This window comes from Canis lupus, chromosome 1 (assembly GCF_048164855.1).
Source record: "Canis lupus baileyi chromosome 1, mCanLup2.hap1, whole genome shotgun sequence".
Taxonomy (NCBI): Eukaryota; Metazoa; Chordata; class Mammalia; order Carnivora; family Canidae; genus Canis; species Canis lupus.
In genome coordinates this window covers 15903252-15920638 of record NC_132838.1, presented here as the reverse complement: position 1 = coordinate 15920638, position 17387 = coordinate 15903252, and the positions used below count along the sequence as shown (strand labels likewise).

Genomic DNA, 17387 nt, shown 5'->3' with positions numbered 1-17387 from the left:
AAGGCAGCAACCCACTTCCCTTGTACATAAGGCTATTCTAGCAATTGGTTTTGAACTCGACGGTTAAAAAAAAAAACAACAAAACCACATAAATATCTGCACATACATCCCAACTCTTCTAATTGAATTAATTCACTGCACATATAATTTGCTTAGAAAAAAGCAAACTTAGTAGATAGTAGTATTATTCAACAGGAAAGAAATCCCAGTGTTCTATGAGGGAAAATACAGCCCTGGGGATTAAAATTAGAATAAATATGCAGATATCCACAAAACCCCTTGATCCCAGGTTTACCTATACACCAAGAGACTGAGTCAGACCCAAGAAACAAAGGTCCTCAGTGCAAAATATCAGCACTTGACTGAATTTCTAGATAGGTCTGTGGAATATGCTTCTCACAAAACATTCACAAATACCACATGTGGTTTGATTTTGCTGTTTTAGTTCAGTGCTATATGGAAAGAGAAGCAATATAAATAAGTAACCTTTCTAAGTCCTCAGATCCCTGGATCAGAGTTGTTCCGGTTTCTGGTCCCTATCTGCATTGACAAAGAACTCCTTCCTGCAATTCCCTGAGTGTCCATACGATGGCATTGGGAGTCCTTGAGCGCAGAACAGAATAAAATACAAGAGACCTTTGAAGAAATTTGCTCCTAGGAGAAAGTTCCAGCCTGGCAGTCCCTACTTCTATCTTTGGAAAATGTCTACATTATAAGTTCACCCTTGCCCACAGAGAGTAGAAAAAGCCATCATTACAGAAAGATTGATTTAAAAAGACTGGCACAGAGCTGCTCTCAAGCTAGAAATGGTGTGCAAGGGGCAATTTATATGGTGCCTCCCAAACCCATTATGTCTTATCTTTTGAATTGTACAGAATGAATAGACAATTTTCAGAAACTAAACTGAGCAGAGCTTTATATGCAACTTTATATAAAATCTTCATAGTTTTAGGCATTCTTATCTCTAAGAATGCACATCCTAAATAAAAGATAATTCATAAAACTGAGTTCAGATTGAATTGCAGTGGATTTCCCAACAAAATACTACATTTTGTGGACAATTAGATAAACATACTAATTTTGACTTTACAGAGTTTTTTTCATGTCTCTAGTATATATCTAGTTCCTAGAAAATCTCATAGGCCCTATGCATTGTGGCTGCAATACCTAAAGAACAAACATCCCTAGAATTGATTCTCTTCTCTCAGAGAAGCCTTTCATTTAAACAGGACCACGTTTCCCAGACTCTGATTCTCAGGGCATTATCCAATACTTGTTATTTACATGAGATTCTCTAAAAAAGTAAAGTATTTGTATCTTATAAGATACATGTAAAATATTTATAAGATACATGTAAGATGGACCAGTCTTATAAACTGCCCAATTCTCTATCATCAGAATTCTTTCCAGAAGATAACCAAGGACTTTTCTAATTTTGCATCCTAGCATTTTCTTAAGTACCACCCTACCATTCCAATACCATCTGTGTAAAGGTCTTCTAGTGCCCTAGGAAGAACCACCCAGCCCTGCCTCTCTATCCTCTTTGCAACACTTATAACCCTAGGATAGCCCTTATCACTGCCTGGCTTGTATCAATCATCAGTGTCTATAAACTCCTTAGATTACAAGTTTCTAGAACCAAAAATCATGTCATATTCAATACCGTTTCTCTGTTGTTTTGCATAGTGCCTAAAAAATATTTGAGTTTAGTCACTGTTGCCTGAACCCCAAAAACACAGCACGTTCACTTAGAATCCCATTTATCCAGCCTGTATCTACCCAGATCACGCCCCAGCCTCCTACACCCAGGTTAAGCCCCCACTTCCTTAGGGCCCTATTAGTCCACTTCTCTGAAATCCCACAATCCTGTAGTCCAGGAATCACATTTTGGCACACAGAAAATATACAAAGAGTATGTAATTGTTTCCTGTGTGTGCCTTTTGTCATCCAAGCTATTTGGAAAAATATTAGGCATCAACCTCATTAACTGCAATTTACAAAAAGCACGTTCTACATTCATATTATTTAAGTCACTTCATAATTTTACTGGGCTTACCACTGCACTCCATTTTTCTCCCCCTTGGTAAACTGCAGTTTTATTCTGCTGTGTTGTCAAGTTGTTACCCTTCACCAGCTGTAACAAAGCACATCAGAGAGGGGGGGAAAAATCAATAGCAGTTCTGCAGCTAAAACCTCAACACACTTCCTGGAAAACATTTTCAGTCACAGAGATAAACAGTTCAATGGGATTATCTCTATCTCTCCTCTAAACCCCAGTGAACACATCCTGGGGGGAAAAAAAAAACACACATTTGTTGGGATAAAATTTTATCCAAACCTGCAAGGGCACATCTAACAGTGTGGTGCTTCTTTGATAACATGATGAATCATATAAAATGTCACTGCTCGCTCCCTCCCTTCCACAAACCTCTTTGGGTCCAGAGAGTCACAACCACCTCTCTAATGGAAGGCTTTCTGAGGAATCTGAGCTTATTGGAAAACGGCAATCACTTAGATAATTTTTTGAAGGTGGTATAAACAGACTAAGACTTTGATTCACACTTAGCCTCGATGCATAGGTAGTAACAAGTGATTATATATGCACAGAGTGGAGTCCTGCTGAGATACCAATGTAAAAAAAGCAGGATTCCACCTACATAGTAAGATTTCCGTATTAAAGGGGCACCCGGGTGGCTCAGTGCTTAAGCGGCTGCCTTTGGTTCAGGTCATGACCCTGAGGTCCCAGGGGTCCCGGGATCGAGTCCCACGGGCTCCTTGCGGGGAGCCTGCTTCTCCCTCTGCCTGTATCTCTGCCTCTCTCTGTGTCTCTCACAAATAAATAAATAAAATCTTTAAACAAACAAACAAAAAAAGATTTCCACATTATGAGGAAATCTTGCCCTAATATGGTCAGGGGACCTTGTCTGAGCGCCTCAGAGCACACTGCGCGCAGGCCGTGGTGCTCTGGGCTTCATTATGGGATTTCACCCGGGAGAGGCTGCTCCCCCCACCCCCCCGCACCCCCCCGCACGACCTCCGAGGGGGAGGCTGACGCAGAGAGACCTTGCCCGCGACGTCTTGTGACCGAGGCAGCCGGGGAAACACACGGGGCTCCAGCTGCCTCAACCCTCAGGCTGACCCGGCAGAGCGGGCGAGAACGGCGTGGGCCCCGCGGTCGGAACTACCCCAACGCGGTCTCTGCGGCGGCCCCTCCCCTGCCCGCGCACCTGAGGCTGGTCACGGCCACTTCCGGTAGGGCACACGCGGCCGGGGCTCGGGGCTCAAGGCCGCGTCCTCTCTGTCCCCCGCAGTGCTGGTGCTGCTCATTCTGTCCCTGAGGCGGCACCGGAAGCAGCCGTACATCATCGACGACGAAGAGAACATCCACGAGAACATCGTCCGCTACGACGACGAGGGCGGCGGCGAGGAGGACACCGAGGCCTTCGACATCGCGGCCATGTGGAACCCCCGGGAGGCGCAGGGCGGGGGCGCCCCCAAGACGCGGCAGGACATGCTGCCGGAGATTGAGAGCCTCTCCCGCTACGTGCCTCAGACGTGCGCCGTCAACAGCACGGTCCACAGCTACGTGCTGGCCAAGCTCTACGAGGCCGACATGGACCTGTGGGCCCCGCCCTTCGACTCCCTGCAGACGTACATGTTCGAGGGGGACGGCTCGGTGGCCGGGTCGCTGAGCTCCCTGCAGTCGGCCACGTCGGACTCGGAGCAGAGCTTCGACTTCCTCACGGACTGGGGGCCCCGCTTCCGGAAGCTGGCGGAGCTCTACGGGGCGTCGGAGGGGCCGGCGCCCCTGTGGTGACGGAAGCCGGGAGGCGGGCGCGCGTCCAAACTAGGCGCTCTCGGGGACGCTCGCCGTGGGCAGTCCCGAGCTGGAGGGCGAGAAGGGGTGAGCGGCGGAGAGGGCTCTCTCTGGATCAGCTTTACTCGGTCACATTAAGTTATCAAAAGGAAGCGCAGGAAGGGGGGGGCAGAAACTCCACAATTACTTTTTCTTTTCTTTCTTTTTTTTTTTTTTTTTTTTTTCTTTTTCATCCCTGGGACGCTGTATTCAAGGGCTTGGAGTCCAAGGCTCAGTGTTGGAGAGCTTGGCTTTCCCCTGCCAGTCGCCGAGGCCTTTGTCGCTCTGACCCTTTGCCGCTGAAGCGTCTCCGGCCTTACACAGGCGGCAGCTGAAGGAAAGTCTGACTCTCGTATCCTTTTTCTTTTTTCCTCCTTTTTTTTTTTTTTTTTTTTTTAATCTTACTGTATTCTCCACTTAAAGAGCGTTGCTGGCTCATCAGACCGCACAAAACCAACCCACACAAAAGAACACTGGGAAGAAGAAAAAAAAATTTTTTTTTTTTTTTTTTTTTTTTTTTTTTTTGTTACTTGGTGAAATTAACCTGCTTGTCCGGTGATGGACGGGATTTCGTATTTGACCCTTTTGAGACCAGGTTAAGGCGGATCGGCCTTGCATGACGGGTGGGTGGGGGATGGGAGAAGGAAGAGGCATCGACTTCGTGCTCAAGTGTCACGGCTGAACCAGGAGTCGTTGGCGTTGCAGCGAATCCAAGGCCCTCGGGTCAGAGCGCTCCGCTCTCTCGGCTCCTTGACGGCGCCCCTGCAGGATTGTTCACGACGAAACCGGAAGAATCTGCCTCTTTTGCACTGTACATGTCTCTTCCATGTGCCAAATGTGAAGATTAGATGCTACAAATGAAAGCCAAATAAAAAGAAGTATCTGATAAAAGCATGGGTTAGAGGGCTTTCCTAATCTGTGTGAGGTCAATCCAAGGGATGTTTACATACTGTAGATAACCTACTTGAACAAAAATCAGTATTATAGAGAATAAATGGATGTAAGAAAATTACATGTATAAGTTTTGTATATTTGTTAATAATTTTGGTAATAAATATGATGTACTGCATCTCAGTACCCTAGCACTTCTTTTAATAAAAGTTAAATAGAAGGGAAAGTCTATTGCACATTTGTTTAATTGCGGACCACAGAGATGGCCTTGTGATCTTGACCTAGCCTCCAGGTTCCTGGGGCTGGAGCTGATTCATAAGGCCAAGGCAGCAGCAGAGAAGTATGACGCTGTGCACTCTTTTTCAGTCACGGGACACAGGAGCGTTATGGTTCCAAATATTAAGATTTCATGAACATGGGATCCCCAGGTGGCTCAGCGGTTTAGCGCCTGCCTTCAGCCCAGGCGGTGATCCTGGAGTTCCGGGATCAAGTCCCACATCAGGCTCCCTGCATGGAGCCTGCTTCTCCCTCTGCCTGTGTCTCTGCCTCTCTCTGTGTCTGTCATGAATAAATAAATAAAATCTAAAAAAAAAAAAAAGATTTCATGAACACTCTGCATCCCCCAATCTCCGAAGAGAGTAAAGGATGGTTTGATAATATCAATGACATAATGGTGAATTTTGCCCATATTTTTCATTTTGGGAGAGAGTTCTCCACGTAGCCACTAAGGAGACAGGCCACTATGCTACTTTTAACTCTGTTCTATTGGCAAAGCAAATATATACAAATACATACCGGATACATACAGTTCACCACACTGGATGGGCTCACAGAAGGCTGGAACCAAATTTTATTCATCTGTCCTCACCCCACAATTGATTGTGAACAAAATAGTTTTCTGTGGGTCTTGTTTATCAAAATGATTCTCAAGTTTTTGTGGGTGTCAGAATCTCCTGGAACACTTGTTGAACAATAGCTTGCTGGGCCTTACCCACCTGGAGTTTCTAATTCAGTTGAACTGCGGCAGTTTGCATTTCTAACAAGTTTCTAGGGCTGATGCCGCTGGCCCAGGGGTCACACTTTGAGAATCTCTGTGGTATTTTATGGTCTATTACATGATACACTAACAGCCAAGCAAGTTCTTATCTTCAAACTTCAGTAGACCAATCCTTTCTTCCCATGAAAGGCAGTTCGCACACCTCCTCTGTGAGGGCAAGGTGTGATAGATATAAAAATAAGTAAACTTAGCAAAGAAAGAAAGAAAGCATCAACTTGAGTCCAAACCAGCCTCTACGACACATTGGATGTGAGCAACCAGCCTCTACGACACATTGGATGTGAGTAAATTAACCCCTATAACATTTTTCCTTTCTGTCACTAGCCCTGAGGATAATTTTGCAACTATTTCACTTTGTATTGCATGTGTTAAGAACTGGGAACAGCTGTTATCCTAACCACAGGAGGTTATCATGCCCCACATCCTGCAAATGTGGTACCCATGATACTGGGCATGAAGCGATTAAAGTATCTCCCAGAGAGCTTCTGGTCTCTGGGAGGATGTTTAATGGTGTGATACAGGAAGTGTGGAGAGAAGCACAGAATAAGAGATCCATTTCAGCTCACACTCTAAGCTGAAAGACACTCTTCACTCCAAATGAGTTTTAAAATTCCCTTTCCACTGACAGTTTACCAGAAATGCTGGTCCCTGTGAAAAGAAAACATTATCGCCACCAGATGGAATGCAGAATGTGATCAGGTTAGGCAAGAGAGCTGTAAAATTATTCAGCCGTTGCTTTGTTAACAGGTAAAGGAGCTAGCCTATAATTTACATGTTGGGCAGAAACAGGAACATCAGTAGAAATCAATAAGACTGAAACAATTCTGGAACAAGAACACAAGCAGATAAAAATTATCCATGAGTTTTCTGGAAAAAAAAAAAAAAAAGCAGAATATCCCAACATGGCAGATGGCAAAGACAAAGATGGGATGGTTCACACAAGAAAGAATCCGTAAATCCTGAAAACAAAATTCAGACAAGCCCAAATCAGTGCAGGCACATTGATTACAGGTTGTTACTAATTCACTAGTGATGGAGAACTAGTGATGGAGACTTTGACATCAGAATTCGTGATACAGTCTTCATAGTGGTGGGATTACATTAACTTGTAGTTTTTAACTTGTAGGATACATTTTACAAGTAGTTCTTGTTGCAGATGGACTCAGTCTCAAATCCATTTATTATCTCCATAATAGAGCTAAAGAACTTCAAATATTTTTATGAATAAATACCTGGATTTAAGAGGCTTTTGTTTGAATATAAAGGTCAAAGTTCTGAAATAGGGAATGGACAAAATTAGATTAAGGAATCCTCTTTTAAAATGATCTACTGGGGGCAACTGGGTGGCTCAGTTGGTTAAGTGTCCAACTTCAACTCAGGTCGTGATCCCAGGGTCCTGGGATCAAGTCCCGCATCAGGCTCCCTGCTCAGCTTGTGCTCTCTCTCTCTCAAATAAAATCTTTTTTAAAATAATAAATAAAAATAAAATGATCTACTAATGAGACATACCTATCTCTTGTGATTCATGTTGGCAAAAACTATGAATACTAATTTATAGTATATGAAATTAACTATGACATTAACCCCAAACAAAATTCTTCTAAAATCTTTATTCCCAAGGCAGGAAACTTGCAAATCCTACCCCATGTGTTTGGCTACACTTTGGGTTTTGAAAGGATTGTCAGGGGGCTTTCACTCCAGTACATTTGCTACTGTGGCCACCTTTCTGGTACTTATGATGACAAGGGTTACTTCCCATCCCAGAAAGCCTTAGACCACTTCTCAGGAGTATCAACTCTCAAAAGCCATTAAAACTATCTATGAATCCTTTCCAATTTTTCAGAAAGGCTAGATCCTAGCTTCTCTTTTTTTTTATTTCCATGTCTTCCCCTTCCTCCCCAATACCTGTTTTGTGACTACTGCTGCATAAAAAGACCCTCCAAACTTAGTGGTGCAAATAGACAACGATTTTTATCATGCTCACAGATTCTGTGGGTGGGAATTCAGGAAGGATCCATCAAGGATACCATCTCTGCTCCATGAAGCCAGGACCTTACCTGGGGTGACCAAAGGCTGGGGATGAGTCATCTATCCTTTCTATATGTCTGGGGGTTGGTGCTGGCTATCCAGACCTGGGGCAGCTGTCAACAAGACATCCTCTTGGCTGTTTGGGCTTCCCCACATCACAGGTGCTGAGCTCCAGGAGTGAATGTCACAAGAAAAAGCAGAAACTGAATCATCTTTTATCACCAGAAGTCACATAACGTAACCTCCACAATAGCCACAAGCCTCCCCATATTGAAAATGAGGAAACAAAAACTCCACCTCTCAACAGAAAGAGTGTCAGAGCTACATTGCAAGAAGAAATAACGTGCTCACTGTTGGAAAATGTGAACAGCCATGTTGTCTTTCTCCTTTTTCTGCCTGCCACCTCTCCCCATCCCAGGAATCTTTTTTGGTTCCGTTCACCATTCCCTTTCTCTCTTCTCCTCTCTATAGACTACATTCTTGTTCTATGGATATATTATTCTTCTCTGAAATTCACTTGTATCCCTACCACACAATACTCTCAGAAGTAAGTGAATATTCCATGAAAACAGCTAGCAAAATATCCAACATATAACAAGCATATATTTTTATTGAAGTATAATTAACATACAATAAACACATATTTAAGGTATATAATTTAATAACTGCTAAGATACATGTATACCCATGAAGCCATCACCACAATCAAGAAAGTGAGTATATCTGTCACCTCCTCACATCCCTTTGTAATACATCCTTCCCACACCTGCCTCTAAACCCCCACCAACTCTAATCAACCACTGTTGTGCCTTCTGTGAATTAGTTTGCATTTTCTGAAGTTTATATAAATGAAATCATTCAGTGTGTACTTTTTTTAAAGAGTTAATTTATTTATTCATGAGAGACACAGAGAAAGAGGCAGAGACAGAGAGAAGCAGGCTCCCTGCAGGGAGCCCAATACGGGACTTGATCCCAGGACCCCAAAATCATGCCCTGAGCTGAAGACAGATGCTCATCCACTGAGCCATCCAGATGCCCCTACAGTGTGTACTTTTTTGTGTCTGGGAGATCTGGATTCTTTCACTCAGCATTACATTAAGATTCATTCACATCACTGTGTGTATCGGTAGTCCATTGCTTTTTGTTGCTGAGCAGCAGTCTCTATAGATATACCACAACCTGTTTATCCATTCATAATCCATCAGTCTGCTCAGGCTGCTATAACAAAATACCATAAACTGGGAGGCTTAAACAACAGAAATTAATTTGTTCACAGTTCTGGAAGCTGGAAGTACAAAATCAGGGTGCCAGCGTGGCTAGGTTCTGATGAGGACCCTCCTCCTGGTTTGCCAATGGCTGTTTTCTCACTGTGCCCTCACATGGAGGGAAGAAAGTGAGCTCTCTGGGGTCTCTTCTCCTAGACACTAATTCTATCAGATTAGCACCCTACCCTTATGACCTCCTTTAACCTTAATTATCTCTTTACTCCGAATATAGTCACATTACGCATTAGGGCTTTCAGCATATAAATTTGGGGGATATGCAGTTCAATCCATAGCAATTCACATGTTGATTGATGGACATTTAGATAGTCTGCAGATTTGGTCATTACAAGTTAAGCTGCTATGAATATATGCATATAAGTCTTTGTACAGACGTATATATTTTCTTCTCGTAGATAAAAACATAGAAATGGAATGGCTAGAATCATTGAGTGGGTATACATTTTGCGATGTTTAACTGCCAAACTGTTCTCCAAAGTTTTTTTACCATTTTACGTTCCCATGAGCAGTGTGTGAGTTCCATTTCCTCCCCATGCTCGCCACCGCTTGGCATAGTCAGTCTTCATCATTTTAGTCAGTACAGCAGGAGTATTACAGTATCCCACATGCTTCTAGTTTCTGATACTCCAGTGACTCAGAATGTTGAACATCTTTTATGCCCTGTTTGCTATCCATATATCCTCTTTAGTATCCAGATGTATTTGCTCATTTTTGATTGAGTTGTTTCATCGTTGTTGAGTTTTGAGATTTCCTTATATTTTCTAGATAGACATCCTTTATCGGGTACATGCTTTGCAAAGATTTTCTCCCAGTCTGGCTGGTCTTTTAATTCTCTTAACAATGTCTTTTGAAGGGCAGGAGTTTTTGATTTTAATAAAACCCAATTCATCGATTTATTTTCTTATAGATTGTCCTTAGGTGTCATCTCTAAGAAATCTTTGCTTAAAAAAAAAAAAAAAAAAAAAGAAATCTTTGCTTAGCCAAGGTCACAAAGATTTTCATGTTTTATTTTGGAGTTTTATGGTTTTAGGTTTTAATGCCTATGATCCGTTTTGAGTTTATCTTTGTAGATTAGCAGGTTTGAATTGAGGCTCTTTTTTTTTTTTTTTTCACATATGGATATCCAATTGCTCCAGCTCCATTTACCCAATTATAATAGCTCTCTCTTTTTATTATTTTTATTTTTTTAAAGATTTATTTATTCGTGAGAGACACAGAGAGAGAGGCAGAGACATAAACAGAGGGAGAAGCAGGCTCCCTGCAAGGAGCCTGATGTGGGACTCAATCCCAGGACCCCAGAATCAAGCCCTGAGCCAAAGGCAGACGCTCAATCACTAAGCTACCTAGGCACCCCAATAGCTCTATTTTTAAAAGGCTATCTTTTTTTTTCTTTTAACTGCACTGTCTCTAACTCTTGTTATGAGTTGAATTGTGTCTATCAAAAGATATGTTCAAGCCCTAACCCTCATTATTTATGAATCTGGCCTTATTTGGAAATAGGGTCTTTGTTTACAGATGTAATCAAGTTAAGATGAGGTTATCCTGGATTAGGGTGGGCTCTAGTCCAATGACTACTGTCTTTAGGAAAGAGAAAGTCAGACAAAGAAACAGAGACGCAGAGAGGGGAGCACTATGTGTCAACCAAGGCACAGGTTGGAGAGATGCTTCAAGAAGCATCAAGGAGGGATCCCTGGGTGGCTCAGCGGTTTAGCGCCTGCCTTTGGCCTGGGGCGCGATCCTGGAGACCCCGGGGTCGAGTCCCACGTCGGGCTCCCTGCATGGAGCCTGCTTCTCCCTCCTCCTGTGTCTCCGCCTCTCTCTCTCTCTCTCTCTCTCTCTCTCGAATAAATAAATAAAATCTTAAAAAAAAAAAAAAAAGAAGAAGAAGAAGAAGCATCAAGGATTGCTGGCAACCACCAAAAGCTAAGAGAGAAGCATGGCACAAATTCCCCCTCAGAGCCTCCAGAAGGTACCAAGTCTGCTCACCCCTAGATTTCATACTTGTAACCTCCAGAACGATAAGAGAATTAACTCCTATTGTATTAAGCAGCCCCTTTTGTGGTAATTCATTATGACTTCCCTGAAAAACCAATGCAAACCTCATGCAGTACATTTTAAAAGATATATTTTAACATAAAAAATAACTAAGCATGCATTCTTCAAGTGCTCCCATCATTTTGTCTGGATCTATGACACATACACACCAGTTTACATATTAATTAACAAACTGATTTGTGTGTTTGTCTTGTGGGATTTTTTTTTTTTTTATTTCAACCGAGCCATTGCACATGTTCTGAGGGAATGGAGAAGGCCTCTGAGGATGCCCGTTGTCTGGCAGGCCCCAGGCGGCAGCAGCCCTCTTCAGCTGACTTGGCAGCGTGTGAGCAGCTCTCACAGCTCCAGGCAGGGGGTAGGGAAGAATGAATCACCAGATGGCTGAGAAGAGACACTTCCATTCATATGACCCCACTGATGTGGGCGGTGCAGAGAGGTTGCAGAGAATGGAAAGAGGCAGATTGCTTGCTGGAAACAGCACTAAGTGCCCACTGGTCCTCATGCACCGCAGTAAAAGGACAACGTTCTGAGTGGTGTAATACCAAAGAATTCCCCCTTGGCTTGACTCTGTCGGTGAAGAGCTGTCCTGGAAAGTGAAAAAAAAAAAAATTACCTTTAAAGAGGCTACATGGGGACACCTGGGTGGCTCAGTGGTTGAGCGTCTGCCTTTGGTTCGGGTTGTGATCCCAGGATCCTGGGATTGAGTCCTGCATTGGGGTCCCCACAGGGAGCCTGCTTCTTCCTCTACCTATGTCTCTGCCTCTCTCATGAATAAATAAAACCTTTTAAAAAATAATAAAATAAAGAGGCCACATGGTTTCCTTCTGTCCCTCACACTGGATGTTCCGTGGCCGCCCCAGGAACTGATGCAGTCCTCTGTGTTTCCCTGCCAGGCCCATAGGTAGTGACAGTCACGCATCCTGACTGGTAGCACTGACAGTCTGGCCTGGGTTTACCCCCAATGAGTAGCCTCATCAACCTCAAATGTTTACATTTGCCGGTGACTTCTTGGGACTTCCACCATTGGACTATAGGATAGTCAGTGCAAGAAGAGATTCTTTTTTTCTTTTTTTTTTTTTTTAAGATTCTGTGTATTTATTTGACAAAAAGAGAGATCAAGAGAGCACAAGCAGGGGGAGCAGCAGGCAGAGAGAGAGGGAGAAGCAGACTCCCTTCTGAGCAGGGAGCCTGACACGGGGCTTGATCCCAGGACCCGGGGACCAGGACCGGAGCCAAAGGTAGCCACTTAACCAATCAAGCCACCCAGGTGCCCCTCAAGATGAGATTCTTAAGGCAGGGACACTGCCCAAAGGTGAATATTAATTCTCCCCGGGAAGGGACACGGGTCCTCACCAACATCCTCCAGGCTGCCTGGCATCACCGCTGCCCAGCTGCAGAGTTTAGGAGCAAGGAGGAAGAAGGAAACCGCCAAGGGTTGAGTACTGACGGTGACGAGCTACTGTGCCAGGTGCTTTCACACAAAGTATTTCTCACACGTGGAAATATAAGCAAAGTACAGACCCCCAAATCCGAAAAGGAGACAAAGCCATGTAGGACACGTTCACCTTGCAGGCTGATGCCGTCGGCTCCTCTGGGAGCTATAACACATAACAAGCTTTGCACACATCCTTTGCCGCTGATTACTGACATCCCTGTACACCGTGAGCCTGGAGAACCAAAGGCTGGCCTTCACCCTGGGCAGCGGAACCGGGTGAGGACAGCTGACATGAGTCATCTGAGAAGTACTGAGCAATCAAGCTTTCGAAGTTCCAGGGTTGTGTTCTTTCCCGAAAGCATGATTTCACTACAGATGTAAGAATTTTTTAAAAATAGATGTCATTGGATAGGACTTCATTACCAGGGCCCTTATGTAACCCAGGTTAATCTCCTCCCAAAGGAGGAGAAATAGCAGGAGGCTATTTCTGGAGGACTCTGGCGCACTGCCGTATTTACCATGTGTCCCGTACCTACAAACTGGGTACAAATTCTCCGTAAACTCAGAGCCACTTACCCCATCCAGACTCCCACATGGATCTAAGCATATGCCATGTACACCTCAGGCACATTGGGCAAAAAGATTATTTATGGGACTTGGCAGAGAAGTCTGTATTGGGGTTTTGAGTCACAGTCTCTGTGACAGCACCCACTGTGACAGTGAACAGGTAAAGTGAATAATAATACATCCAACTTGGAAGGTCAAGTTCTGCTCATATTTCTAATTATTAAGTATACCATTATCGAGAGCCTCTCTGTAGCAGAGTCTCCTACTGTGGAGGCTGTTCATTATTCAAAACTGTTGTTTGCTGCAAACGTACAACAGCACAAGTGGAAATTGCTCTAGTATAATTTCTCTGTTTGGGGGTCGGGGGGGGCAAAAGACAGTTTTTTTTCTTGAAAGGGAAGTTGCATGCTTGTTTCTTCTCCTTTCATTTCCATGTCCTCCTCACTGTTGGAGTTCACAGGTACACATGAGGCTCAATTAAAAAAAGAACTTGGTGGGGCACCTGGGTGGCTCAGCAGTTGAGCGACTGCCCTTGGCTCAGGTTGTGATCCTGGGGTCCTGGGATCAAGTCCTACAGAGGGCTCCCTGAGGGGAGCCTGCTTCTCCCTCTGCCTTTGTCTCTGCCTTTCTCTCTGTGTCCCTCATGAATAAATAAATAAAATCTTAAAAAAAAAAAAAAGAACTTGATTAGGGACTATCCTTTAGCATCACCTTCATTGGTCTGTTGCCCTCCTGTCTAAACACTTTTCTTATGAGGGAAAAGAAAATGATGGGGCTCTCACATTTTATCTCGAAGAGAAAAAAAGAAACCCCTACAAAAAAATTTCAGGTCGCAGAAATAGGAAATCACAGCATAGAAGAAGTCCCTACAGGCTCCCACCAACCAAATAGAGACTAGGCTCAAAAACGTTAGCACAGGAGAAACATGACCATCTAAATGAGGGTCACATTAATTGTATTACTTGACCTTCCTTGGCCGAGTTTTCCAATAAGGCCTAGATGGATAAACTAGATAAATAGCAAGCTTGAGAAGATAGGTTATTTTTATATCTTCTGTATTAACCAGCATACTTGGGATCCTAAATTATTAAATAGTAATCATAAGACAATTCGAGGGATGACTACAAATCCTTTGTCCTTCAGCTTTTAAGTCGTTGCTTACAAATGGCATTATTACCCAGGGCTGTGTCCTAAGAGTTGGCTCAACAGCATACTCGGTTCTTTGTTTCAAGTTCCGCACCATGGGGGAGTATGTTCTCCCTCTCCAGAGTGAAAGGAATGGTGATGGCAATATGTAGTAAGTGCAGAGCTAAAGAAAGGAAGCTGCAACTCCACGTGGGAGAGGAGGTTCACATATACTCTACTTCTCCTCCCGGCAGACACACAGTAGGTCTGCACTTCTCCACCTTTCATAGTTAGACCTGGCCATGAGACTGCAGTGAGCTAATGAAACATGCGCAGGAGCCTTAACAGCCGATGTAGGATTTGCTGCATTCCTTGTCCCTGCTACAGTGATTTTTAAAGTCTATGTCAAGATGGAGCCTCTGTCTGCTTAGGTCCCTGGGTGGCTGGCTTGTAGCCAGAGACAGAAATGAAAGCTGTCCCATGACAGGGACATCAACTTTTGTAGTATTAAGCCACTGAGATTTCAGAGTTACTTATCGGTACAGTATAAATTAGCCTATCCTGACTACTACAACAATAAAAATTGTTGGGGAACCTGGGTGACTCAGTTGGTTAAGCATCTGCCTTCAGCTCAGGTCATGATCCCAGGGCCCTGGGATCCAGCCCCGCATTGGGCTTCCTGCCCTACTCAGCAGTCTGCTTCTCCCTGTCCCTCTGCCCTTCTCCCTGCTTGTGCTCTCTCTTTTTCTCTCTGTCGAATAAATAAATAAAATATTAAAAAGAAAAAACACAAAGTTGTTCATTTCTCTTGAGAAGAGAAACTAACCAACTGGTATACCTGCTACAACTAGAACGATGACATATGAGGGCTGATCAAGAATACAGTGCATGTTCCCTGTTGTTTTCTTCCATGAATAAGAATGGATTTCATTAACCATTTCATTTCACCTTCTTTCATTTTTCCTCAAAACGAGCAGTACACATTTTCAAGACTAAAGGTATAAAACAGCACAGCACCCAGAAATGGACAGACACAAAGGCAATATAACCATGTGACCATACAGCCATAAGACAAGGAATACCGAGGATTACTGGCAACCACCAGATGCTAGAAGAGAAGCAAGAACAGATACTCCTTTTGAACCCCCAAAAAGGAACTAATCCTGCCAATACCTTGATTAAGAACTTCTAGCCTCCAGAACTGTGAAAGAATAAATTCCGGACGCTTTCTGCCACCCACTAATAGGCACTTGGTCAGGGCAGCACTAGAAAATGAATACAGTGACCTTAACTATACTTTCTACCATTCCTCAGTCTCCTTGGCATTTTTATGGTGAGTCTTTACACAGTGGCTCTGCACATACCTGTATTTTAAACTGTGATGCTTTTCAGGCCTCTTCCTGAGTGGAGTAAAAATGGACATGAGGCCTAGACCCTTCTTTTACCAAATAAACCCTGTCAAACAATGTCTTGTTCATCCTTTACTCCTCCTCCAAGACCTTCTCAGAACCTAGCACAGCACTCGGCTGTCCAAAATATTTGTTTAGAAAATTACAGAACAAATATTGGATATCCCTCCTTACTGCACCTCTCATCTCATGCTAAACAGTGATTTAAGACAACTGAATTACTGCCTGTTAGTGTTGGCTCCCTTCATGGCCAATTACCAAACAATAAACTGGATCACTTTGGTAGCCAATCTAAATCAGTCCATCCACACATAGTGCCAACTATTCCATGGTCCATTAATGCCATTTTCATCAATTATTATACCGAGTCAAGCTAAGGATCAGCCAATCACCAGAGCCAGGCTTAGGGTGCTTGAAGTAACAGATCATTAATCACTAAGGGCAGAACAAGAAACCTGAGATTTAAGAGGCAAAAGCAAAAGCTAATCTGAACAAAATGGGATTCCATGTGCATATGGCCAACTCATCAATGATAGTGGACTCATGCCTCATCCCTCAACAGAATTTCTGTTTATTCATTTGTTATTTGTGTTCATGAGTTGGCTCACAGGTAAGATATCTGCTGGCTTCCATATACACTCAACTTTCTTTCCAAGCCTAAGGTAAAGCCAATTTTCTCATTCTGGCTGGGAAGGAGTCCTAATTACCTGAAGAACCAGCACATTTCAATCTCGTGAGGACTGAGTTTCATCGTATTAAAATGCCACCAACACACAGAGTTCTGTCTCACACACAGAGAAAGCCAAGTGAAGGTCTTCCCCCCAAACCACTTAATGCCTGAGAGAATCTCCAGTCAACTTTACCACTTGAAACCATGTCCCTTACAGGCAAACAAATGGTCTTTAGAGCATCCCTTTCACCATTAATCTTTCCAGTTTGTGGCATTTGGGAGAGGTCTTAATGAGCTCGGATGCTTTACCACTCCCTCAAGCATCTCCAGGTATCTGCTGGCTTACTACAGGTCTCAGGGAAATGGCCCCCTTCCCCAGAGGTGGCAAGGAAATCTATATTTACTTTAGAGGTTCTATGACAAGCAGTTCATCTTCTTATTTCCCTTCCACTGCTAGTCACTAAATGCTAAAGGCCTTAGCAAATTCTTGGTGCCCTGATCCACACTTAGATCTGAAACGGGAAAATCAGGTGAAAGGTAAACTATGGATGTTCCTGTACCCATTTTGGGACCTGACTGGTCACCAAGGTGAAATAGCTGACTGTCTACTTTGGGTTCCAGAATGGGTCTCAAACTCACCATCATTCCCCTCCACCCCCAGATCCTCTCGGAAAATGCAAGACACCTGAAGGAGACAAGCTCTCCACATGAAGACATCTTTTCCCATTGCAGCATTGATCAGGGCACTGGGGTGATGTAATTTCTATAAAGCTGGGGGAGAAGGGTTCTGGTGGTGCCCAGGTTGTCACGGAATACAGAGCCAGAGAGGATGCAGAGAGGAGACGATAGAATCCATGATCCCTGATCAGATGTGACATTGCTATCTCCATTTCAGAAATAAGATGCTGAGCCCTTTAGAATTAAGAATGGTGCCCTGTTGAACAGCAAGAAGACACTAGACCCTTGAAGTTGTGTATGAGTAGAGGACAGAAGAAAACAGGAAAGGGCAGT

General features: G+C 43.7%; 1 protein-coding gene and 1 long non-coding RNA gene across 9 annotated transcripts in view; one reads left to right on the top strand and one right to left on the bottom strand.

The window, feature by feature from the left end:
* The window catches only part of LOC140630875 (uncharacterized), a 71639-nt gene extending 67832 nt beyond the window's left edge, over positions 1-3807 (bottom strand). For all 5 annotated transcript variants that reach the window (XR_012028570.1, XR_012028568.1, XR_012028567.1 and 2 more), the window contains exons 1-2: positions 3228-3807; positions 2057-2134 (exon numbers count right to left, since the gene is read on the bottom strand). This is a non-coding gene — a long non-coding RNA (uncharacterized lncRNA). The remainder of the gene's footprint in view (positions 1-2056; positions 2135-3227) is intronic.
* CDH20 (cadherin 20) overlaps positions 1-15763 on the top strand; it is a 215236-nt gene extending 199473 nt beyond the window's left edge. For 2 of the 4 annotated variants that reach the window (XM_072821775.1, XM_072821776.1), the window contains exon 12: positions 3312-4973. In XM_072821775.1, the coding sequence (XP_072677876.1) occupies positions 3312-3817 (506 nt within the window). In that variant the 3' untranslated portion in view covers positions 3818-4973. Of the gene's footprint in view, positions 1-495; positions 1661-3311; positions 4974-15274 lie in introns of those variants that run through there. The other 2 variants (XM_072821783.1, XM_072821777.1) reach the window with 2 other exon arrangements.
* The last annotated feature ends 1624 nt before the right edge of the window (positions 15764-17387 follow it).